The following is a 26,742-nucleotide window of genomic DNA, read 5'->3' as shown; positions in this document are numbered from 1 at the left end:
TAAGATTTGGGGTTTCCTTCTCTGATCTTGTTCAACAAAAGACCTTTCCTGCGTTATTACTTTTGATCAGCCATCCACTGGTCTGTGTTCTTCAAGTGGGTTTTTTTTAGTAGGAACTTAGTCTTATAACTATATTTAGAACAGTTAATGCTTGTGGCTTTGGCTGTTTCATTTGGACCAGCGACAGGACAAACCCTTGGCTAAAACTATGTGATTTAATACGGTGCTTTTTACAAAGTAATGAAACAAGTATTCAAAAAATATCATTCCAATCTCTGTTTCTAAGCCTTGAATAAGATATTTCCCTTAAGGAAGCTGTAGACAATCAAGAACCAGCTAAAAAAGAGACTGAAGTAAGACTTTGGTGAAGAATTTAAAATGCACATTCTCTCTTGAGTGAGTTACCTAAAGTTCCCTTTTCAGCTTTTTTGAGTCTTGGTTGAACAAACATTTGAGGAGAAAACAGGGAATAGGAGATTGCCCAAAGATGATGCATTTCCACAGCTGGGTGACCAATTCACAAACAAACTCTTCAACTCTGTATGAATGATCTGTGAGCAAGCAATGTGTGCTCCTCACTTTAAATAACTTCTAGTGTATGTATCTGTATCCTTGCTACAACAAGCTCTCTTTTCTTGGGTACAGGATAAAATCTGAATTATGAGCTTATCATTTTCAAGACCTGTAGGGCTGTGACCTTGAATACAAAGTGAAAAAAAAAAAAAAAAAAAAAAAAGAAAAATGTTACAGGAAGTCTGTGACATATAATTTTACAACTCTGTGATTGAATTTCTGTCTTTATTAGAACAGTACTTACAACAGAATTTCTTTTGTCACATATTTTGTTGTATTACTGTTCATTGCCTGCGTGGAACCATTTTTCTTTCCTAATTAGCAATTAGGGAGAAAACATATAAGCCTGAACATTAAACTAATAAAATTTTGGCAATGCCACTTAGCAATTTAGACTCTGAAGCAATACAAATTGGTTTAAATTCAGATCATGTTTTCATTAATCTCCATATAGCAGAGACAAAAAATAGCTGTAGCTATACAAACAGAAGTTCATTGTGTGAAAATTGCTAACCCTGCTCAGAGATCAATAACTTAATAATTTAATCCCTTGGAAAAGTACTTCAAAGTAGCTGAAAAAAACATGAGATGTAGCACTGTCATTTTAACGATTTCTTATTTTTAAAATTCATTTATTTTGAAATTTATTATTACCATTGTAACCTTACTTTAGCAGAGCAACTCAAAAAGGAGGAGAGGTCAGAGATGAAGCAAGGAGAGGAGGGAAAAGAGGAAATAAGGCAGGAGAAAACAACATTTGAACACGAACTACCACAATCCATTCCACCAAGGAACGACTGCAGATTCCTGTGCTCCTAGGCTGGTTGCTGGGGTTGCTGGTTTGCATTTCAAGGCACTCGCCATGCCAGGAGCATCTCCCTTGGGAAGCTGAGCTGTGTGACCTCCGTGCCCGTCCCCAGCGCCGCACTCACCGGTACGAGGTCTCGGGCAGCAAGCCCTCGATGACGTGACTGGTCACGTTGCCCACAGGGATGCTGACATCTCCCAGGTCGATGTTGTAGGATGTGATCTCAGCCCCGTTACTGCTGGGCTCTTCCCAGCTCAGCACAAGGCACACAGAGGGTGAGGGCTGGCAGGCACCCACGTGCTCGTCCTCCAGCACGGACAGGGTGGAGACGGCATCAGGCACGGACGCGGGGGTTCTGCAGGTCACCGGCTCGCTGTAGGGCCCAGCTCCAGCCTGGTTAATGGCCTGGGTGGGAGACAAAACACATTTACCAGTGCTCTCCTCCACATGTCTATCAAGTTCATAATGATGAGCTGTGCAGCCTGGAAGAGGTGCATGAATTCTCTCTAAAGCGTGACTCACACCTCTGCTATCCTAGGGAATTAGTATCTTCCTTTGTCACTCAGGAATGTCTCAAAAAATCTGGAGACTACTTCTCTTTTCCCTAACAGAATATTTCTCTTTCCCTTTTGATCAGTGGCAAACTTTAGTTGGTAAGGGAAAATGTCATAGTCATGCTGCCAGTGACAGGTGACATCAGCAAACTGGCTGCCCAAAATTACTGAGCCACCCAGTACACTACAGGGTGGCCCAACAGATGCTTTATGCAAGCAAAATATCCCTAAATATAGGGGATATTTGCCTTGTTAAAAACAACCCTGGTCCCTAATTTGGAAAATGGATAACTAATTTAATGCCAAAAAGCTTCTGAAATAAGAACACAGGACCTCAACACGGCATTAAACCTATGACTCAACATTTCCCCAGAATCACAGAATCATTGCAGTTGGAAAAGTCATAATTCACTACCAAACCACAACCAAAGCACACAGCTCAGTATCTCCCACAAAAGAGGAGAGCAACAATTTATCAAGCTTCTCATCCTAAGCCATAGATCCTGAATCCCAGAGGAAACCAAGTTTCAAAACCTGGCCCCTTTCTGTTCATTAATTAGAGGCTGTTGTCTTAGCAAGCCCAACATTACACAGCTGTACAGGCCTGGGGTTTTATCAGCTGATGCTCAGCCAGTGGCAAAAGCTGTACCCATTGCACTGGAATTGCCTAGGGAATGACTGATGTTACCTCCTCAGGATATCAAAAACTCAATCACAGAACCACACAGGCTGGAAGGGACTGTGGGACTCATCCTGTCCAACCTGCAACTCCAGCCAGGGTCAGACAATGCAGCCCAGGTCGCTCAGGCTTTTTTCCCAGTTGGGTCTTGAAAAATTCCAGGTATGTAGATTGCCCAGCCCCTCTGGCCCACTGTTAGATCCTTAATTGCCTGCACAGTGATATTTTTTTCTTTGTATCTCATCTGAACATCCCTATTTCAACCTGGAGCCACACTGGATGCAGCATTCCAGGTAGTCAGGAATGGCATGTAATGGGCAAAACCACCTTCCCTGGATCTGCCTGCTGGGCTCCTCCTGACACAGCCCAGCATCCTGCCAGCACACAAGGTATGGGGAGAGCTTACAGAACATGGTACAAGAGAAACTACACGAGTCCAGAAGGCACAGACCTCCACATAACAGCTTCAGCGCTGCCCAGCACCCTCCAAATTTCCCTTACATTTGGAAAAGTTAGCCCAAGGTCTCCCTTCAGGTTACAATGAATTGAAAAATCCAGGCTTACACAATGATGCCAGCAGGACTCTGAGGGCAATGACAGAACACATCAAACAATTGTTTGATTTCTAATCTATGCTTAACTGCAGTGAGTAACATATTTCTGCTCTGCATAACGCAAACACAAAGCCATGTTCTGTTTTTTCCAGGAGCCGCTTTGTTCAGTTGAGGAAAGGGATAATAAAGTTACATTTGTCAGCCTTTAAAAAGCCCTTCAAAACAAATCCTGCTCCGGGGAAATCTTCTATTTAATGCAGCACTCCTGGAGCTGTTAGAAGTGAGCCCTGTTTTGTGCTCTGCCCATGATATGATTTGTCTTGCCTCTAAACCAGTGTTTGGCCATTTGTATCTTGCTCCAAGCCATTTATTGTCTGTGGTGTTTTTTAACTGCTTTATTGGACAATCTCATCACCATAACTGATGGGGCTTTGCTGCCTAGCTGCTTTCCCCTGCCACCCCCAAATAACACAATATTTCCCTCTGCAGAAGCCACTATTGTTTTCAGGAAAATTCATTACAGGAAAAAAGTTGAGCAATGGTAAAGACAATTGTCTGCCCTGCAGTTAGATATGCCTAATTCCTCAATTCTCATTTTTATTTAATTATTGTAGATTGAGATAGCAGTACTGTGTGTTTATTAGAAGGCTGAATAAATGTGGTTAGGGGGATCTTTATTTTTAAAAAGGAAATTTTTCTGTCAAATATGGTAACAGATAAAATAAACTAACATTTCTAACACTATTTAGTTTTCTTTCTTTGCCTGTTATATCCACTTTGTGGGGAGATTTTTGTGTAACTGTTTGAAGATTACAGTGCATCTTGTAAGAAATTCCTCTTCACATAATACAGAGGATCAGATCCAGAGGATGAAGCTCTCTAGAAAGCAATACCTGAGTCACTGATGGACTTCAATAAAATATCTTCTTGCTGTTGTGCCTTTCCTGTAACTTCTGCCTATGGATTAAATTATACTGGCTGCATTAAAAACTGAGTAGATTTGTGCAACATTTTTGTGGCAGGTAGTTCGAAATAAGCACCCACTGGAAATCAAAGATGCCATACAGCTGGCTGGTTCCATTTTTAACACAAATTTTTCCTTGGGCTCCCCACAGCAGTGGTCTCAGAGCCTCCTCCCTGCCCAGCAGATGCTGAATGCTCTCCCTCTTGCAGAAACAAGAGGCACTTTCTGGCTCACACCTCCCAGCCTCTCACACATTCCCTCGTTCTCCTTCCCCCTCAGTGCCAGAGCAAGGCACAGACCAGCTCTGGCCAAGACACAAAATACATCTGAGTGCACTTGGAGCTGTGGGGCCTGAGCTCTTGGGCTGCTGGCCAGCTCCTCCAAACCTTCTTCCCTAAAGAATGAAAAAAATTCAATATCCTGGTTAAAAAAAAAAAAAAAACTATAAGGAGGAAACACTCAACAGAAGCATGTTGTCCTTGATCAAAGAAATTACCCTGGGTGGTCCACATGTTACCAGCTGGGTGGGCATTTGGATTGGATTAATGGGGGTGTTCTGTCTTCACATACAAATATATCTTGTGGAAGAGTAGCTTAGGTAAAATATTTTTACTTCACTCCCAGTTGCTTTACCTTCCACTTATTTATCAGTAGCATAAAGGATGAAAAGCCCTGTTTTTTACTTTCATACAGATATACAAAATGTTTTTTAACTGCTACTTTTTACTGAAAATATAGGCGATGAAGAGATCAAAGAAAAAGAAATCATGTAAATACTCTAGATGAGATCCAGTCTCACAAATCTAAGAGACAAAATGGCAAAGATGGGAACTCACTTTCTGGCAGGTACCATCTCCTGTACACACAGGAATTTACTCAGCTGCTTTGCCTTACCTGATAAATTAAACAGATGCTGGAATTCATTATTTAAGCCAGGGAAATCTTCAATATCCAGTTGAGAGGTGGATATTACTTAACTCTCCTCATCATGAAGAATTTTTTTTTTTTTTATAATTTTCTAAACCATTACCATTTTGTTTTGATGTCAGAGGGCAAGGTGGCTGTTACAAGCATTAGTCACCAAAAGTAACAGAACACAAGAGCAATTTTTAAGTAGCACGTCAGTCTGTATTGTTTAAAATAAATGTGCATTCCTCCTGCCTTACAGAGCACATAACTTCAGAGGGGACTAATGACAAAAATAAGAACAGCAGTGGAAGGAAACTCTGTTTGGATCTCAGAGGGCAATGCATGCAGCCCTGTCATACCTGTAGCCTGCAGCAGTAATGTGTTGCTGCTGACAAGTCACTGATTTCAAAGCAGGTTTCTGTGCCACTATATGCAAGCTGTAGAGATTCCTCCTCTTCTCCCCACTCTAATCTGTATTCAGAGATGTCAGTACCAGAACATTCAGGACTCTGCAACACAAATATTTATGTGGTTCAGTTCAGAAATGAACACTTCGGATCGCTGTGTTTCACTGGGGAAGGAATGAAGTACATGGGAAAAAAGCCCAACAACCACCCTTATTTTTAAATTAATACACCATTACTGCTGCAAATAGAAATGTACTGAGTTAATGTTCCCTAAGAGGTTACTGAAACAGGACAATTCTGCACAAAAATTACCTGATTGAAATTCAGAGAAATGAGTGTACGCAGCTACTTTGCCTTCCATCAGGACATTCAGGAATAAATTGTCTCTCCACTGGCTTGGCAGAAGCTCAGCAGTGGAGAACATAAAAAAAAAGCATCAATTTAGTGCAGCCTACCTGAGAGATCAAAACACAGCTCTGGAAGCACTGGCCTTGGAGCCTGAAGCAGTCACTCATGTGCTGAGAAAAGAACCACCTCAGCAAGGGAGGAGCTGGCCTGAGGTTCTCGTGGAAGTCACCCATCAGTGCCAGAATGGGACCTGGGAGTGTAATCCTGGCACGTTCACATCCACAATGAGACTCCCATGGGATCACAGAATCATCATATGGTTTGGGTTGAAAAGGCCATTCAAGATCACCTCATTCCAACCCCTGCCATGGGCAGGACACCTTCATCAGACCAGGCTGCTCCAAGCCCCTTCCAACCTGGCCTTGAACCCTTCCAGGAATGGGGCAGTCACAGCTGCTCTGGGCAAACTGTTTTAGTGTCTCACCATCTTCACAACACAGAATTTCTTCCCAATATCTAATCTAAACCTGTCCCATTCCCCATATCCCCAGTAATCCCTTTATTTAGGGCAACACAAAGTCAATGCCTGAATGTGCTGGAGATAAGCCAATACAGGCAAAACAGCACAGTTCCCAAACCAAAATATTTAGTGTTTTTAACAGAACTACCTAGAGCTGTACTGTGTGGCCTGAAGCAGCTCAGGGAAGCCCTGCTCTGCAGATGTGTGGCCTACAAGGACTTTGTGATTTTGACAGGCAAGATGCCATTTCCAGTGCAAGGATCCAGAGCCTTGCTGCACACCACAGCGACCACCCTGCACAGGCACAGGGGCTTCTCTGCCTCTGCCTCAGAGCTTCCAACTGTTTGAGTAGGACCATTCAGAGCTCCTAAGCCAGATTTCAGAACAACGTGTAAAAAAAAAAAAGCATCACAATGGGCACCACAGTGTGCCCTCTAGCCACACTCCACAGTGCTTCACTGTTTTTCTTTCTAATTCATATCAGCCAAAAAATGACACTCTTTAAGAAAACATAACCACTGCAAACCACAGCTTCATTTTTAGCTAAACAAACATATCCATCAAATAAATAGAGAACCTTCCAGAACCACTGCTTCATGGCTGGGGAGAGCAAATCCCTGACCACTAAAAGGCAACATTTGAAAGTTCAATGCGATTTCTAGTTGTAAAAAATATTAATAGCCCCAAACTGCACCAAATACACCTGTTTGTTATTAAATTAAATGCAGATTATGTTTGTATCTAAACATGTTGTTAGCACAGTTTATTTGAGCATCTTGTGAATGTCAGTGACTTCTTTCTCAACAGGGGCATTTTTTAGGGAGGAGCCCAGTAGAAGCAGGGCTGGGATTGCTGCTAGATTTTCACTGAAAGCTTGTGGCAGAACTACAGCCCCACTGAACCACGTCACAGTATTATTTGTGGTAACATCCTTTCTTTTCTGCCTTAATTACACAACATTTTTTCTTTAATGGCACCAATCATCCCCACAGCACTTCAGCTAACACTTATCTTTAGCCCAGTGCCTAAGATGCTGGAGAATTGAGGAGGAATGCACACAAACTAAAATAAAAGTAAATATTTGGGAAAGAGACAAACAATTTTTGAGGGGGAAAAAGCCCTACATCATAAGCATTTATGGAGAGTTAATTCCATATCAGAGACTCCATTTTCAGCCAAAATCAAATATTTGTCTTCATAATTCCAACTGAGAATATGGTGATGTGCTAAAAGCCTGCAGAGAGCATTTCCATCATCTGATGCCAGTGCAGGAGGCCTTGTGTCTGAATCCTGGTCTGGAAGACCCGTGACCAGCTTTGTGTAATTCTTCAGAGCAAAGCACAGAAGATGCTTTTCTACAATACAATAGTTTCTACACAGGGTTTCCTTGCATAAAAAGACAGCTCCAGACCAGAACAACTCTGAAGCTCGCTTTTGGGTTCTGTGATGAGCAAGGTGGAAGCAAGGTAAGCAAGGTGGAATCAAGCAAGCAGGGCACCTGACTCACCTCCCAGCTGACCAGGACTCGTGTGTCAGACAGGAAGGACAGGGAAGGTGCTCTGCACTGGCCTGGTGGTCCTGCTGCTGTGGTGACCTCTGTCGCCTCCGAGTACGGCCCGTACTAGAGGGGAACAATAATTATTGTTATTATTATAACAAAAACAATAATCATCATCATTATTACTAATCTACAGGTGTACACCCATCTCAAAGCCCTCGAGAGCTTCCCAAGAACAGCACATGAACTTTTTCAGCACACTAAACTTTCTCAAAGGCAGACTGGGCTTTCAACACCTGGCAGCAACCACCAGAGCTCAGGATAAGCCCACACAAATGACTCAGAGTTGAAGTGTGAGGTGATCTCAGGAACAAACACAGAGCATGTACATCCTTTGTGCATCCTCCTGTGTGGCAGCAAGTGCTCATGAAAGCAGAAACCACCTCCAATTTGCCCAAAAGTGAGAATGAGCACACAGTAACTGAGGAACAGTTTGTGCCCCTCTGCCTTACCTTAGCACAGTGTGTTCATGTATCAAAACCGGTTTCTCATGGATACAAAGAGGAGCACAAAGACCAAAGCACATATGGAGTCCATTTCCAGCTTCTTTTACATAAAATGCCTGCCCCAAGTTACTTGTAACAGGACAGGATGTGCTGGAGCCCCAGCCTGGTACAACGTGCAGGGACACGCTGCGCACACGCCGCGGACGCTCCGCTCCACGGGCGGCTCAGCTCAGACAGCTTCTCAGCCCGTGGTAGGAGGATAATTTAAATGCAGATTAGCAAAACAAAAAGCCAATTTCCAGCAGTCTGGGAACCTGGCTTCAGCCAGCGGTGCGAGGACAGGAGATAGCACTGAAACAGCCTTTCTGAGGCCTCCTGAGTGGAAGAGCAAAGTTTGCTCAGTGCATCCCCGAGTTAATTAGAAATCGTTCTCCAGAACAAAGGAGCTTCACTTGGAAGCAATTAGAAGAAAACCACTGATATTTACTTATTTTGTAATGCAGTATAAGTGAGCATGAAAAAAATGAACCACTACAAAAAGGCCAAACGACACAGAAATGAAGAACCCCAGAAATCTCCTCAGCAGATGTGTCAGTATCTGCCATCGAAGAAAGGCCAACGCTGATTGCTTTGTCTTACAAAGAATGTACATGCCAAAAAATTTCATTTATTGACTTCTGCTGCTTTTGAGGAACGCTCTGGTAAAAGACATCCTCCCCTATTTTGCACCTGGTAGAAAAACACAGCCAAAGCAGAACCAGCCCCTTCATTTAACAAAGGGTGGAACCAGAAACGTTTTGCAATTGTTCTGACAAAAAAAAAAAGAACCAAAAAAAAAAGGCAAAGCATCAATCACATATTCAAAGCTACCAGGTAGGCAATGGCTTTCACTCCAGCAAGCAAATCTAGTCTTTCCATGTGCATTTAATTAATTTTTCACAAAAACAAAACAGTGGGTGTTTTTAAACCAAAACAGTTTAAGAGTCTTGCAGATTTTTCTAATACCCACGTTAAGTTTTAACAGAACTTCTCCCTGTAAGCGAGTAACTTTAAACTTTTGTGTTATGTTTGTCATCAAGATCTCCTGGGAAGAAACATGTCAACGCATCTACTTTAGTTGGGACTTTATATTAAACACCACTGGAATGACACAAAGACACCATAAACAACCCTAACCTCAATGAAAAAGTAAAGATCTTTCTGCAGATCTCCACAGACATCAGACAATTTCTGATGTATTTGGGAAAGCACTTCTTCCAAGGAAATAATTTAATAGAAAAATCTCATCAAATCTATAAAGCACACATTTTTTTGAAATTAAAACAAAACAGTCACCAGGAGTGAGTTTCCCTCAAAACACACCACCTAGGTGAAATTGCAGTTCTTGTTTTTACACACTTTAGATTCAAAACAAAAAAGAAGGAAATGCAACAGAATGAGGATGAAGAGAATCCTCCCTGCAAGCAGCTATGACTTTTAGCAGGGATTTTGCACATTTGGGAGCAGCTGATCCTGGCCAGTCAAACCATATCAGTACCTGAAATCTCCTTTTAAAAGAGACCCAGGTCTAGAACTGCAGCTCCTCCTCCCAAGCTCCTGTCGAGCATTTATCCCATGGTTTTTCTTTTGCCCACCTCCCCCTGACCCTGCTGAGGAGCAGCACTGCCAGCCCCCCGGGCAGCAGCCCCGAGGGGCCGGGGCAGCGCACGTACCCCGCCGTCGTTCAGGGCCCGCACCCGGAACCCGTACGTGGCCCCGGGCAGGAGGCTGCTCACGGTGCACTCCAGCTCAGCCCCGTGGTACACCTCAGAAACCACTTCTTCAGGGGCTGTCATCTCCACGCTGTACTCGGAGACGGGGCAGCCACTTTCTGACTCAGGGACATCTACAAGAAATCATGGAATTCGTTAATAACATCAGGCCGTGCGCCGGAACAGCCGTTTTTTACTTCATATACCAGAGAAATGTGTATTTCTGCTTCTGTGTATCGACAGAAGATATCTCACAGATATCATCTATCTATATAGATACAGACAGAAATATCTCTCTTTTCCTGTTTTTGCCCATAAAAACAATGCATTTGACAATACCTGCATGTTATGTTACAAGCCAGAAGCACAGAATCAAACTGCCTGGGGATCAGAAAAACAGCAGCCACCAAAATGCTTCCAGGAAGCACTTGGGTGGATTTTTATACTGGTGTTGAAATATATTTGACAGTTAGAAATTTTACTTATCCAGAATTTGGCTTAACAAATGATGCCACAAAAATACTTGGATGCTGCAAGATTATCACTGTAAAGAAAACACTCTGTTGGAAACCGGCATGTGTCTTGCATTCTGAAAAGTGTTCATTTTTTGACAACTTAGTGCCACGAGTGTAATCCAACATCTCTGCAAAATAACAGGGGTCCGATAGATTATGTGTGTTTTACTGTGGATCAGGATTTAAATACCACCCAAACCCCTCAATATCTTCTAACCCAGATTTTGAGAAAAGTTATACATTAGAAGTATCAAATCGCTTCTGCCAAGCCAATATTTCAAAGGAATAGAAAAAAAGATCTTGAGTCACACTGTGTTTTTGAAATAAAAGCATAGATATTCTAATGAAGCTGATACTTAATAGCCCTGGGAGCGATTGGGCTAAAAAAAAATAAAATGGGAGCAGAGACTAAGACCTAAAGGACAGCTGAGCTCAGAAACCCAACACTGAGCCACCACACCTGATGAGAAGCTGCACTTCTGACTTGCTCAGACTCCACTGGACTTTGCTGTGCACTTCCCAGGGAACAGGACACAAGCAGCAGAAACGAAAGCTCAAGGTCAGCAGCAGAACCAAAGCTTTAGAGCAGCAGGATGCTGCACTGGCTTACCCCACTGCAGCTGCACCTCCCTGTGCCTCGGCTTGCCCAGCAGCCTGGGCGGGCGGCAGGGCCCCGGCGCGACGCTCAGCGTGCGGACAGGTAAACTCTCGGAGCACTGGGGGAGAACACAGCTCAGTTACACCCTGCCATGAACACAGCTCACTCACACCCTGCCATGATCACGGCCCAGTTACACCCTGCCATGAGCACAGCTCAGTTACACCCTGCCATGAGCACAGCTCACTCACACCCTGCCATGAGCACAGCTCAGTCACCCCCTGGCACAATCACAGCTCAGTCACCTCTGCCATGATCACAGCTCAGTTACCTCTGCCATGATCACAGCTCAGTTACCTCTGCCATGATCACAGCTCAGTCACCTCTGCCATGATCACAGCTCAGTCACCTCTGCCATGAGCACAGCTCAGTCACCTCTGCCATGATCACAGCTCAGTCACCTCTGCCATGATCACAGCTCAGTCACCTCTGCCATGAGCACAGCTCAGTCACCTCTGCCATGAGCACAGCTCAGTCACCTCTGCCATGAGCACAGCTCAGTCACCTCTCTGTCATGATCACAGCTCAGTCACCTCTGCCATGATCACAGCTCAGTCACCTCTGCCATGATCACAGCTCAGTCATCTCTCTGCCATGATGACAGCTCAGTCACCTCTGCCATGATGACAGCTCAGTCATCTCTCTGTCATGATCACAGCTCAGTCACCTCTGCCATGAGCACAGCTCAGTCACCTCTCTGTCATGATCACAGCTCAGTCACCTCTGCCATGAGCACAGCTCAGTCATCTCTGTCATGATCACAGCTCAGTCACCTCTGCCATGATCACAGCTCAGTCACCTCTGCCATGATCACAGCTCAGTCACCTCTGCCATGATCACAGCTCAGTCACCTCTCTGTCATGATCACAGCTCAGTCACCTCTGCCATGAGCACAGCTCAGTCACCTCTCTGTCATGATCACAGCTCAGTCACCTCTGCCATGATCACAGCTCAGTCACCTCTGCCATGATCACAGCTCAGTCATCTCTCTGCCATGAGCACAGCTCAGTCACCTCTGCCATGAGCACAGCTCAGTCATCCCCTGGCATGATCACAGCTCAGTCACCTCTGCCATGAGCACAGCTCAGTCACCTCTGCCATGAGCACAGCTCAGTCATCCCCTGGCATGATCACAGCTCAGTCACCTCTGCCATGAGCACAGCTCAGTCACCTCTGCCATGATCACAGCTCAGTCATCCCCTGGCATGATCACAGCTCAGTCACCTCTCTGCCATGATCACAGCTCAGTCACCTCTGTCATGAGCACAGCTCAGTCATCCCCTGGCATGATCACAGCTCAGTCATCTCTGCCATGAGCACAGCTCAGTCACCTCTGCCATGATCACAGCTCAGTCACCTCTGCCATGATGACAGCTCAGTCACCTCTGCCATGATCACAGCTCAGTCACCTCTGCCATGATGACAGCTCAGTCACCTCTGCCATGATCACAGCTCAGTCACCTCTGCCATGATGACAGCTCAGTTACCTCTGCCATGATCACAGCTCAGTCATCTCTCTGCCATGATCACAGCTCAGTCATCTCTCTGCCATGAGCACAGCTCAGTTACCTCTGCCATGAGCACAGCTCAGTCATCCCCTGGCATGATCACAGCTCAGTCACCTCTGCCATGATCACAGCTCAGTTACCTCTGCTATGATCACAGCTCTGTCACCTCTGCCATGAGCACAGCTCAGTTACCCTCTGGCATGGCCACCACCTTAAAAGTGAGCCACAGCTACAGAGCAGCACAAGAAATTATCTCCTACATTCACCACTTCATGGAAGTTTATATAAACAGTAAAGGAGAGGAGATCCTATCAAGCATGTTAGTACAAATACAATTAATAGAGTTCCTTCATTAGCATTCTCAATGCTGTGCTCTCTGTTTGAAAATAATGTCAAGGCCTAAAGTACTCAATTTTAAATGAGAAAAAAAATGTATCAAAGCAGGAGGAATAAGTGTATAGGTACTGAATTTAAACCTAAGAGGGGAATTACAGGAATCTGGGTCTGAAAAAAGGAACCCAAAAACTTAAAGGATTCAGCCATATGAAACATAATTGTTACAACAAATACCTCCTCCTGCACCTCCAGTCAATACAGGATCAAGCACATGACAGTCTGTGGCTTTTTTCAAACAAGTGGCCACATCAGATAAACATGATGGTCTTTTCTAATGTAAATATAAACAACTACAGATTGGTTCTGAGGAAACCAAATCTCATGAAATTGCAGCTTGCTGAAAAGAAAATTATGCACACACAGAAATCTAAAACTCAGCAACTTGCAGCATGAGATTAACTGCAATCAGTGTAATTTTACTGTGCTACAGGGAAAACATTCCCCTTCTTTTGAAAGCAGAAGAATTTTACCAAAATTAGCAGATAAATCTCTGAAAAATATAAACCCAATAGCCCTTATAGTTAGATAATACCCACCTGACTGTGTCCACCAGTGCTGATACAGCACGCCCGGAGTTTATACAAAGTGCCTGGTTTCAAGTGAGTACAGGTGTATTCTGTAGCTGAGCCACTATAGGCCACTTCCCACTGGTTTGCTAAAAATAAGATATATCCAAGTTTAAAGAAGTGGAAAGCAACACATTTAGGAGTGTCTAGGAGAAAGGAAAATCTTCCACAAATGATGTATTTCAGGACACCATTAGTATTACTATGAATGTTATTTCCCATTTGAAGACATAACACACAGACATATGTTCAAATACATATACTTACAAATAAATATGAGTATTACATAAAATGCATAAACGTGCAAATATATGCACACAAATAGAAATAAAAATATTTCTAGATTTAGCCATATAACCTAAAATTCTGTTATTATTAGTAAAAACATGACACCTAAAAAACCCACTACAAAACCTTCCCAAAATCCAACCCCAGCTCACCCAGGAATCCTGCAAAGTACATAATTCTGTTTCAATCAGATTATTAGAGCATTAATGATAACAACAATAATAACCTAAAGAGTCAGGACTCCCATATAGCAGCCACAGTGTTTTGAAATTGAGACAACTTGTCTCAAGTTTACCTTCTGGACTTCCTTGAGAAATCTCCAGCAGATACTTTAGGATTTCTGAACCACCATTATCCTGTGGAGGATCTGAAAAAGTAAGACAGGAATAGGAATGAAAGATGACAAAACAATTACCAAACCTGTTCCTGATCAGCTCCTTCTCCACAAACTCCTCCACAGTAACTACACCAGGTTATGTGCAGCAGAAGGGGGTGACAGGCATTTGTTTTCAGCATGAATCAGACTAAGGCTGCTGGATAATGATGATCCAAACAAAATGTATGGAAAAAGCACTGAAAGGGAAGCTGTGTGGAGGTTTGCCCCATTAGTAAAGGAAGCAGCTGGAATGAAGCTGCAATGGGACATGACCTGAAGATGTACTTGAGTGTGCATTAATCAAAACCAAAGCATTTTTGCTTCTGAACACACAAGAGCCTCTACACACCTTTCAGAATATTAAAAAATTTAAGATGTCAACTTCTCCAAACACATTCAACTTTGGACTGAGAAGGAGCATGAAAAATCTAAGTTCTAACACATATTTACGCGATTTTATTTGAATTTCTTACGACCCCAAAAAGCTCTGCTACATCAGTCTGAGCTGGCTTACCCCACTTCACACTAAAGCCATGAGATGTTATTGGCCCCTTGATCACGGGTCTGGTTGGAGGTCCTGGCCTGTCTGGGCTGGTTGTGCAGACCAACACTTCGCTGGGAGAACTCTTCCCTTCCACGTTGGAAGCAAACAGCTGAAACAAAACCACAACGAGTTTCTGCCCTTGTTCACTGCAACTGCTTTTCTGGCAGTTCTGCATCAGACTTCTTTCAGTAATTGCACAAATGTCACATCCCAAAGTGTGTGGGATTGTAATAACAGATATTAGATTGTCATGATGTTTCTTTACAAACCACAGCGATTTCTTCCCCTCCCACCATCAGCAATAGATCATGACATGTTTAAGATAACAGCAGTGCTGGTTTTTCCTTTAAAGAAAAAGAAAGGTCACTTTTTAAAAATAATTGTGTCAACTCACAGTATTTTTCTCATAAAAGAAAAATAAGAGAACCATAGCAATAACTTTGGTATTTTTCTTTTGGAGGTATTTCTAACTACTATTTACAAAGTAATTCAGAGTATCAATAATTACACAATTAAAAGTCAGATCAAAGTCGTGCCTGTAGCCAGTGACACCAGGCTACAAATTTTTTCTGATATCAATGCAGTTTTGTAAAATCCATGTTTAATTTGAAAGCAGAGCTGCAAAGAAGCACTAAGGGTTCTTTCCTCTCACCAGCCACAGCAGCCTTTGCAGCACTAAGCTAAAAGGCATCATCTCAGAGTGACAGCACAAAAACTTCCCAATCCTTTGGGTAGTTCAGGCAACTTCACAAGGTCTTCTGTCCCAGAGAGCAGGAGAAGAGCGTTCCCTGTGGGGGTGGTGAGGCCCTGGCACAGGCTGCTCAGAGAAGCTGTGAATGCCCCATGCACAGAAGTGCTCAAGGCCAGGTTGGATGGGGCTTGGAGCACCCTGCTCTAGTGGAAAGTGTTCCTGTCCACAGCAGGAGGGTTGGAATCAGGTGATTTTCCAACCCAAACCATTCTATGACTCTGTGATTTTTTCTTTCTGTTGCTCCTGAATGTAGTAAGACCTAGAGAAGCCAGGTGCTGGCCTCACACACAGCTTCTGGCCATCTCCAGAGGGACACCACACTCTGGGTGGCACCTCTTGTGGAGCCACTGGAGTGGACAGTCAGGGATGGATGGACAGCAGCACCACAGCTGATCCTGGATAACCCCACTGCCTTCTCCTCAACAGCAGCACCCAGCCCTGTGATCACAGACCTCAGCACAGAGAGCAAAATGCTGAACTTGGTGTTTGCAGGAAGACTCCAGAGCATCCCTCGGGGGCTCTGAGCATCCACAGAGGAGAAGACACCAACACCTGCTAAAAACCAGCTCCAGAACCAGCTATGTTGACATATGAGACAGAAAGGTTTCATTCTGTGGCTGCCAGGGGAACACAGGCCCCTGTGTTGGCTGGGCACCTGACAGTGTTTGCTGCATTCTGCAAAAGTGAGATGGGATTTGTCACCAGGGACCAGGCTTTTGGGAGCAATGCAGCCAATTATGACCACCTCACACCCTGAGCTACACTTTTACAACATCCTCCCACATGGTACTGAGAACTGTGATTGTTCCCCAAAGTCTGAGCAACAATATCTCCTGTGTGATAAAGGCAGAAATACAACTAACAGTTTCATATATTAGGTCACAGTATAAAGCAAATTTGATGACTCAGTTTTGGAGGGAACACTAAAGGATCTCTGTAGTGCCTGGAAAAAACCCAAAACAGAAAAAAACACTACACAATAACAAGAAGAAAAAGACTTTACCCTGAATTTATACTGTGTGCTTCTTCTGAGATTCTTCACAGTACAGGCTTGCTCCTCTCCAGTGTACTTTGGGTGAAACACGCTATCCTAAAAAAATACAAAACCAAACAAATCCCCATAACTGAGGAGTCTGAGAAAGTGTTCCCTGTGTAAGTCTGCACCTACAACATGTTATAGCAAAGAGGCTTTATAGTTGAGTGCTTTAAAAAAAAAAAACAAGAAAAATCAAACATATAATACATACAACAATATTAATTATTATTACTACTACTGCTTTTAAACTGCAGGGCCACAATACTTTTTTTTTTTTTTAGACGAAACACATTGCAGCTGCCCTGAATAATGTAATTTTGCTGCAAAAGAAGCACAAAACCAATCGTGGCAGTTTAACCTGCTACAGAACTGGAAGTGACAGATGACAGAACACAAGCCCACCAAGGAGCAGCCAGGAGGACATGGCAGACTGACCTAGCTAAGGACAAGCTGCCCTGTACCTCACAGAATCCTGTGTGGCTTTGTAAGTAATCACAGATGACAGCAGAGATTTTTAGCTAAGGATTCCTAATTCTGCCGTGCAGAGCAAATCACAGAGCTCCACCCTGCCAAGTACCCAGGACTCCTGGAAGGCCCTCCAAAGGAGCAGTCCATGCTGCTTCTCAGTGATCTCCAATTCATAAATCAAAACTCAGTTTAAGTCATGCACCTCATAGCAACACAGCACTTACATTATCCTCTTCCTGAATTTCCAGGGTGTAGGAAATCACTTCCTCTGGTGTGCACCCCTCTACTTTATTCCACTGCAATGAGATCCACGTCACACCAGCTCGAATGAGCCGTGGTGCAGAAGGGGTCTGAGGAATATTGCCTGCAGTGTAGCAAACCACCTCCTGGCTGTACCCACTGCTCAGAGACAGAGCAGAGAGAGAGGAATATTAAATACAGACAAACCAACCTCCAAATCCCCCCCCAAACAATGAAACAAAGCAAAAGAAAACAAAAAAAAACCAAAAAAATCCCCCAAAAAAACAACAACAGCAACAAAAAAATCCAAAACCAAATTAAAAAAAAACACACAAAAAAACCCAAGCCCACCACCACAAAAACACAAAGCTAAAGAAACCTAAACCTCAATGTACTTAGAGAAATATTTCACATTTTCAAAAAGTTTGGACGAAATTCAAATTGCTCAGGTGGAAAAGATGAACACCCAGTAAGGAAATGCCAGAACTGAGAGTAGAAAAAAATGCAGGATAATGTGTCCTCAGTCATTTTTACAGATCTCACCACAATAACAATAACTGGAAAAAAATATCTGAATGCCTAAAAATATTAACTTGTTATTAACTGTGGAGGAAAATCTTATTTAACAAAGGGAAACTAAAGTATAAGAACAGAGCCTCAAGTGTTCAACTTTTGGATGTTGAACCTGAGATGTGCAGAATACAAATTCTATAAACTCTGATCAAGCTCTCAAAGGAAGGTAACATTCTTGCAATTTTCAAATCTGTTTCCAAAGTACAAAACATATTTTGTGCAATAAAGTCACACCATGAACTTAACACACAGAAAAAGCCAAATCTCCTTATTCCAAATCTTCTTTCTCAAAAATAACCTATTTGTTGAAATAGAGTTATAATTAAATAAAGCACCTATACCTAAAACCCAAACAAGACAAAAATCATCATACATGATAAATCCACAAGCATTACAACAAACCAAAACCATATCATGACATGAGGTGTTAGATGACATTATCATGCCTTAATTTTGAGTGCTGTCTATAAAAATAAGGCATGTGTTGCTGGTGCTTATCTCACAGATTAGCACAGAGCAGCTGACCATAAATAGTTTTTAGCTCACTCCTTTCTCAATAGCCTGAGGGGAGAGGAAAAAAGGGAGAAAGAGAACAAACAAAAAAAAAAAGGGGTAGGAGTGTTGAAATATGCACTAAATATGCACTAAGATATTTTAAAAATCTGGAATCTGGCAAAGAAAAGAGATGCCAGAACTGGGAACTCTGCACAAACCCAATTCCCTTCCAGTTACACTCAATAGGCCCAGCTCAGCCCCCCTCTCTCTCCACACTGAGTATTATTTCAATGGGGAGGGAATTCATCTTGCAAGAAGCTGGGAAAAGGGACTCCGTGCACACACGAGTGGTCTCAGTCCATGTCAGGGAAAACACAGGAGCATGAATAAAGAAGCTTTCTAAAGCTATAAATTACTGAGAGGCTTGTGTTTGAGAAGAGAGAACAATGCAGGAGTCTCCCTCCACAAAACACATTGTTGTATACCACTGGTGCTTCTTTTGTGTCCTTGTAATAATGATTAGATCCTGTTTAGCTAAGGAGGACAATAAAGGAGTGCACAAGGGCACTGGATGTTTGGCTTCTTCACAGCTAAACCCTTCCTGGCCTGCTCTGCTTGCCTGAGCACAGGGGCACACAGTGCCCCTGCAGCACAATGCCTCTCTGGGCACACTCTGCCCCTCCGCTGCAGAACATTTCATCCCAGTGCTCCCCAGCAGATCCCAGAGGACTGAACTGATTTCTCACCCATCTTCATGTGAGTGCATCAGTTTTTGTGCAAGGAAAAGCAGGAGCTAGACCCCATCTTTCAGTGCCTTGGATGTGCCTGTCCTCTCAGTCCTGGCTGTCTCTCCCTTCTTTCCCACCCCATCAGCCAGCCCTGCCAGTCCTGAAGAAGGAAGGGACTGTACTGCTGAAGAGAGACAGAAGGGCTTTGCTTTAAGCCACCAAAATAAATATATCAAGGTTCCTTTCAAAATCTGTAACTCAACTTCCCCTTGCTTGTTTTTCTTGGTTCACAGAGGTCCCTAGTGGGAATTTTACATAGCAGATGTATTCTTTTCGTATTAGGAACAGACCACAGAACACTATTTAACACCTCAAAAGGAGCCTATCTGCTCAGGCTGATCTCATCATGCTGAAGGTGCACAGCAATTCCCTGGGAGGTGAAGAATATCACCAAGGAAAGCATGACTTACCTTGAAGCATTATCAACAGAGTAAATGCCAGATATTTAACTCGAAACCATGAAGATAAAAGAAACAAGCTCCCCCCAGAAGTTCCTCTTTATGCTGGCATTGACGGGTGAACTTTTCAACTAGCACTTTTTCTCAAGACGGCTCTCAAGTGCCCTGAGGAACTCACCTAGTACCGATGTCGTTCTGGGCCGCCAGCCGGAAGGTGTAACCCAGAGCTGGGCACAGCTTGGTCAGCTTGCAATGCTTCTGGCTCCCAAAGTAGCACTCTCTAAAACCACTGTTCCTCTTTCCCTAGAAAGAGAGAAATCTGTAATTGGATCGCTATGAAACAAAACCACGTTTTGTTTGCTCGTTTCAGAAGGAGCCGTTAAGTGGCATCAGAATTAGGTGTTTTCATAAAGCAAGCACTGACAGCACTGCTGTGCTCTGAAAATCACACAGCTCAGCAGAGTCTGCCTGCTGTCAGATCCCTTCTCTTCTCGCCCTCTTGGAGTTGTGAGATGTGTCTACAGCTCCAGCTTGAAATGCAGTTCATCCCACTCACGAACAAAAAAGTGGGAAAATTATGAATGCAAGGAATCTCCGAATCTCCTCAGTCACAGGGGCACGGGAAAGGTGCAGCCAACACTTCTTTGCCAGCACTGTCCTTCACACGAGCATCCCTCGCTGGGATTGTCTCTGCAATTCCCTATCCCACAAGAGGGCTCTCGCTCCCCGCGGTCCAGCACGCCCAGAGCCAGTGGGACAAGCTGGGTGGGACCTTCCCCTGCTCTCCGGGGCAAAATTCCCTCATCCCAGAGGAACATCCAGCGTGCCAGGTTCTGCACGCACCCCACTGCCCGGAGCACACGGCATGCGATGAGTGAACAGGGTTTTTTGGGGAAGTTTGTAACTTTGTTAAGGAAGTTGTTTGCCAGAGGGATGGTTTTTGGGAGCTTCACATCACCGGGACCCGGAGCAGTGATCCATCCTGGTAAAGACAGCACCAGGCAGCAGCCCAGAGGGAATGGAGACACTTCTCCAGCTCCCAAATACTTCCTCAGGTACTGGTTTGTACCTCAGCACCGCTGAGCACAAGGACACTCTCCCTGACCCCAGCACATTTGAAACAAAACCAAACCCTTATCAATGCAGCCCAGCTTGGTACACTCTGGGGCAGAAATAAAGCTGAGCTGTTTGCAGGACAGAGACCCTAAAGTAACAGGGAATATCTGGACTCATTTTAGGCCACACATGGAAAACAGGCAGTTTGAAATCTTTCAGGAGAAAGGGCATGGACTGCTCAGCTCCTCATAAATAATATCTACCAGTACTGGAACAGCTGAAAGGAGTTTCAATTTCAATACTCAAACACAAAATTATTGGACAATTACATTATGAAGTACCCAAAAGCCCACCAGAATAGAAGCCTGACAAAGCACATCCATGGGCTCCAGCATGTGCAGAAGACAGGGTTATGCCCATCTCTGCAACTTCTTCTGACTGAAAAGCTCTGCTGAGCTTTCCCATTTACTAGTTTTGGCCCGTGTCTGTACCATTTTTAATTCTGTAGCTTTTTAAATTTTGTACCATTTACACGGGCATCCCCCACCGAGGTCAACAGCCTCACCTGCTGAGCCTCCTTGGGCTCACTCTGCCCTCCCACACACTGCTCCTCCTCCGTGCTCAGAACATCACCACTAAAGAGCTCAAAAATGCCTGAGTGGGACATGCATTTTTCACTGGCTCATTTCTCCAGCCCCTGCCAGTTTGTACTTCTCCCTCAGACTGTGACACACAAGGAAAAACTCCCTGAAATGTTTGCAGTGAGTCCCCAGAATGTGTTTATCAGGCTAGAAACAACCACACAGATTTCCAGCACAGCACAACAGTGTGGAGGCACTGAAGGGACGATTAGCACACTGGCAAACAGCCAGAACTTTTATTTCTACAGTGGGAGCCTACACTTGTTCTAGAACTCCTTTACACACAATCCCCTTCAGCTTTACCCACCTGCTCCAGCTGTAGCATTACTGCACAGCTCAGGTAAATTAAGGAGGTAAATTAAGGATATGGAAAAGAATCATGAAACCCAAAGCAAAAACATTTTGTAAATGAAGGTCTTTTCGGATCTAAAATCCCTAGCCATGGAATGCTATGATAGAATTCCTAGTTACAGAGTTCTATGATAGAATTTCTTCAGGACAAAAAGAACAGGTGAGCATACTTCTCAGTTCAGCATTAATATATTCAAAATGCAGACTATACAAAACCTAATTAGAAATCTTATGTTTCAGTGAAATATCCATTCATCAGTTCAGCACTACTAAAAATAGATTTTTTCCCCTATGCAAACTCTCTTTTACAGGCTGAGTTGCCTTAAATTAATTTTTCCTCAACTCTTTAATGACTTCACTGCTTATAAATAATTGAAAACATTTAATTTAGTTTGGATTTCTGTTTAAGAATGCTTTTAAAAAAAAAAATTTTCCTATGCTTTTTTTCCAAGAGAACAAAGTGACCAATTGCTAAGCATATGGTCAAGAAAACAATGCTGGCTAAAAAGGAAAATCTTGGAAAATCTCACCTATACCACAATGCCTGAACTGAGAGCAATGGGCCAAGCAAACTCTCATTTGTCAGCCTGATTGGTTAAAACTTTGCCAAGACTGCCAAACATTTAAGGTATCCTTAACTTTATAACAGTACAAACCCCGATATTGTATATATTTCTCTTCCAAAACTGGCATTGTACATTCCCCAGACTCACTCAGAGACCAACTGGTATTCAGATTACTCAGACTGGCTGGTATTTTTGATTCTATTGGCACTAATTGGAGAGGCTGGCCGATATTTCTAATTATCCTGGCATTAATAGCCTGGAAATAGCCTCTCCGCTCCTTCTCTCCCAAGATTTATGAAAGCACTAATGCTGGCATAATTATAGACAGGAACAACTGGCAGGCTGGTACTGGCTGCCACCCAAGAGTCTTACAGCTTTCCCAGAATCCTTCTCCTATTCCTCGTACACTCCGCATCCAAGTTTTTAATCCTTCCAATAATGTTTCATAAATTGCTTAAAATACACTGTATCATTTCTGCAAGGATTTGTAATGCCCAGATTTCAGAAGGAGAATGCTGTCAGACTTCCCCAGCCTGGGGAAGTCTTCTCCTGCCTTCTGCAGCCTGGGTTCCATTTTCTTGTCCAGGAGAGCCCGCCCCGTGATGGAGCATCAGCACCCTGTCTGAGGAAACAAGGACAATCCAGCTCCACAAATCCACTCTGCATTGCACAATGCTCCAACACAGTGCTTAAACACAATTAAGAGCTCTGCCTGCTATTTCAGCAATATTTCAAGCTGCACACTCACTCAGCACAGGGTGCTTGATTTTCTTTGGAGAGCGTATTTACTGAAGAAGGGATTTGAAATGGGTTTTGTTGGGTGAGTTCCCTGCAGCAGACCCAGTAAATAAACACAAGAGGAGGAAGGGGCCACTGCAGGTACTGCAGAGCAGGAATGGAGCACAGCCCTGCACACAACTGAAGCAATGCTCAGCACCACATCTGTGACCAGGACACAGGACTGACATCTGCTGCGGCCACACCAGCATTGGCTTCTGTGTTTGGGTCGTGCTGGCAATAAAAAGGAACAGACTGAAATCCAATCTGACACAGAGCTGCGGAGCAAACTGTCAACAATTAGTGTAACACACCCTCAGATCTCTGCAAAGCATTTACTGTGCCAGTTATGCAAGTAACTGAATTGTCTCTAGACACAAACACACAGAAGGCAGAAAAGGACCTACAAAACATCCCTGAATCATACACAAAACCCAATTTCATGCAAGGCTCTCTCCTCTTGCATGTCTCACAAGAGTGGCACAGCCACAGAACAAACTCGGAGGGCAGGTAAGTGACCGAACACACACATGGAGCTCCCTGTACCCAACGCTGGTGGATCACCACTGAGATGCCTGGCTCAGATTATCAGATAATACAAGCACATCTCTGCTACCTCGAGGAGCTTAAAACTTTGTGGCAGAACAAAATCATCCCCATTTATCTCTATGTAAACTTCATTATTAACTACCCATCATCAAATCATTAAATAGTGTGGTATTGTATCAGTCTCTCTCTCTCTCTCTCTCAAATTAAAATGAGCTGCTTACTGGGTAAGAATTAAAGCTGTTTTGAGCTCTACACAGGGACACACACTGCGTGAGAGGGATGTCCTTGTCTCCGGCTCAGGAACATTCCTGCCCTTTCCCATCGAGAATGAATAGGATACTCTGGCTATCCATATACACAAGAGAAACATTTATTTACTACCACTTAATCACACAACAAGCATTTCACATCTAATTAGTAACAAAGGCCTGGTTCTTACAGCAGTGCCAGCAGCATTTTTCAGTGCAGTTACAGTTTACTGATTTTGATGAATGCTGGCATCAGGGAAAGCATCACCTCCTTTACAGTCATGTTTTCTGTTTGGTATATTTTTAATGCTATTTTTTCCCCAATTAGCTTTTTGCTTACCCTGAATAATCAATCCTGGCACCAAGTCATCAATTGATTAGTTCAGGTTTTTAAGTTCAAAGTTCACAGCGAAAGAGCCAGAAGGTGAAGTTTTCATTAATTACTAATTTTAACTAATTTTATTGCCAGACAACTAATGCATCTGTGGTGCAAGCATGTTCCAATCCCAATGAAATGCAGAATACTGGAGACAGGGGCTGATCCTTACTTCTTTAGAGTCAGTGGAAATTTCCCTAGGGTACATCCAGTATATCTGAGTGACAATTTGCTGAACTTATCTTTTACTCTCCTATTAAAGAATTAAGTGTCCTTCATAGTTCTTCAGGCATTTTAAGAGGTCACAGTTTATTAGCAAGGTATGACAACTCTAATTCAAAGACTTGGCCCAGTAAAGGGAAAGCATTTGTGTTCCCTAACTAAGCATGCAGCACCAGTTACATTACAAACCATTTAATCCAAACTGGGATAGAAAAATGTAGGATAACTGGAACAGTTTTATGTACTAACAACCCTTCAGAGTCTGCAGGTCAGGAAAAACCCCAAACCTCAAAAGTAAACTGAAGCAGCAGCTGGGTAGGGTGGCACAGTAACATATTAAGCAGTATAACCTTCTGGAGTTTCCAACCTCACCTAATGCTGGGGCTGTAAACACGGCGCTTCTGCTGCAGCTTTACAGCCACAATTTGTTTTCTGCACACACAAGTGATGCCACCTACACTCCTGGAGGCACTTTGGATGCTACAAACTCCTCCTCTGCCCCATAAAAACAGGAGGAACAGGTGAGATACTGCTGAGCACCTGACACACTCTGAGATCTGGGCTGTCCTACAGACAGACAGACAGACATCTGTGACCTCCCAGCCAGGAGCACAAAGGGGCTGCAGGAGCCCCTACCTTGGAGGGGCAACTCTGCTTGAGCCGGGAACAACTGGGACACAAGTGGAAGTGTTTGCCTGGATGCCTCCACCACTCTCCACACCTCCCATGCCTGATGCCAGCTTTGTTTCCAGAGTCTGAGCTGCAGCCTTTGCACAAGAGCCTTCCAGGACCGGTGTGCCACGAGCGTGGCAAGGGCTCTCCACACCATTCTTTTCTAGGAAGGGACTCAACTTCCTAGGCAGGCTGCCACTTTAGGGTGTTTTTCCACCTTTATCATCTGACAGATTTCTTGCTCGCTGCTCTTGCAAAGCCCTCTCTGCTTTGCAGCCACGATTTAATTTCCTTCTGATCGCTGATTTTCCCGTGTTTATATTTCACCCTGTGCCTCACAGCTAATGAATGCTGCTCTAGCTGAGATCTGGCAGTGTGCTCACTGCTGCCTGGCAAGCCCTCTCCTGTGCCTTGATGTATGTATTCCTTGATTTCTCCAAGACACAGTGTGGCCTTGTGGAGAAGGCAGTGCTTTTGCCGACGGGGAGTTTACAGACCCAAGCTCGAGGCTGCAGGGCACTGCAAGTGAATTCTCTTTTGTACCTGGGTGCCAGAATTCCAGGAGCTGAAAGCACTTCACCTCAGAGGCACAGCCTGCCATGGCACAAGGAAAAGTGAGTGCAGCATCCTGCCAGCCCACCACTGCATGTCATGAGGCTCCTGCAAACCCAGGCACAGCCAGTCTGCATCTTCACATTTTTCCTTTCACAAGCTTTAATAGCAGGCTTTCATTTCAGTGGCTTAAAGTTGCATTGCTATCTCTTATCAGAGATATAAGAGACATAAATTTCTTATCTCTCTGAAATTTTTTTAGAGAAGCTACACCTTTGGCATTAAATGTCGCAGAATCTGACACCTACATTTCAGCCAGGAGTACTGTCAAACCATTGGAGATGCACCAAATTAATTTGTGCAGGGCCATTATTCTTTCATCTGTGCTGGCTAGCTATCCATTATAATCTCAGATTTCAAGGCTGTTACTGAGAAAACAAGGGAATTAAAACAGGTATACTAAGAGAATCTGGATGCCTTAATTTTTTCCCATTGGTAGCTGAACTACCCTAAACCAAACTGCTTTTGCTCTGTGAAAAATGGGTGTCATAACCATTCTTTCTGAAGACAAAACTCTTATTAAAGAGTTTGAAGGACAGAAAGATTTTAGAATTGCACTATATATATCCAAAAATATGCCTATGCTCCATGTAGTCAAAATTAACATTACAGTATTTGCAGTGTATTAATTATCTGCTGATGGTCCTTCTTCTGACAGGACCTGCTGCTGCTTCCCTTTCCTTTGCAAGCTGGAAACATCCATGTTTCCACTGCTCTGTGCTGCTCTGTTCCTTCAGCTCCAAGTTACTGGAAGCTTTGGAAGAAATCACAAGTGCACAATCAAGGTGTCAGGGGTCTAACAGGATCATCCTGGCCCATCTTTTTGGAGAAATCTCTCTTCATCTCCTTTCCCAGACTTCACACTCCCCTTTTTCCCTTCTTCAGTGACAACCTTTGGCTTTCCACTATGTGCAGAGGGACAGCAAGTCATTCTGAAGTTATTGCTCAACTTTAGCTCAGGTTCTGAGGGTTTCTCATCATGCAGACCCCACTAGCTGTGA

The 26,742-nt window shown here is 43.7% G+C and overlaps 1 protein-coding gene across 2 annotated transcripts in view; it reads right to left on the bottom strand.

Moving 5' to 3' along the window:
• The window catches only part of FNDC3B (fibronectin type III domain containing 3B), a 188,792-nt gene that overhangs the window by 28,971 nt on the left and 133,079 nt on the right, over window positions 1–26,742 (bottom strand). For both annotated transcript variants that reach the window (XM_068200294.1, XM_068200295.1), the window contains 11 exons: window positions 19,850–19,974; window positions 17,402–17,576; window positions 16,677–16,763; window positions 14,893–15,031; window positions 14,298–14,369; window positions 13,685–13,803; window positions 11,197–11,302; window positions 10,033–10,205; window positions 7,824–7,937; window positions 5,401–5,550; window positions 1,506–1,786 (listed from right to left, as the gene is read on the bottom strand). In XM_068200294.1, the coding sequence (XP_068056395.1) occupies window positions 1,506–1,786; window positions 5,401–5,550; window positions 7,824–7,937; window positions 10,033–10,205; window positions 11,197–11,302; window positions 13,685–13,803; window positions 14,298–14,369; window positions 14,893–15,031; window positions 16,677–16,763; window positions 17,402–17,576; window positions 19,850–19,974 (1,541 nt within the window). The remainder of the gene's footprint in view (window positions 1–1,505; window positions 1,787–5,400; window positions 5,551–7,823; window positions 7,938–10,032; window positions 10,206–11,196; window positions 11,303–13,684; window positions 13,804–14,297; window positions 14,370–14,892; window positions 15,032–16,676; window positions 16,764–17,401; window positions 17,577–19,849; window positions 19,975–26,742) is intronic.

The sequence above is a fragment of the Anomalospiza imberbis genome, chromosome 10, assembly GCF_031753505.1.
Source record: "Anomalospiza imberbis isolate Cuckoo-Finch-1a 21T00152 chromosome 10, ASM3175350v1, whole genome shotgun sequence".
NCBI lineage: Eukaryota > Metazoa > Chordata > Aves > Passeriformes > Viduidae > Anomalospiza > Anomalospiza imberbis.
Note: the sequence above shows the minus strand (reverse complement) of the source record. Positions and strands in the feature narration are given on the sequence as shown.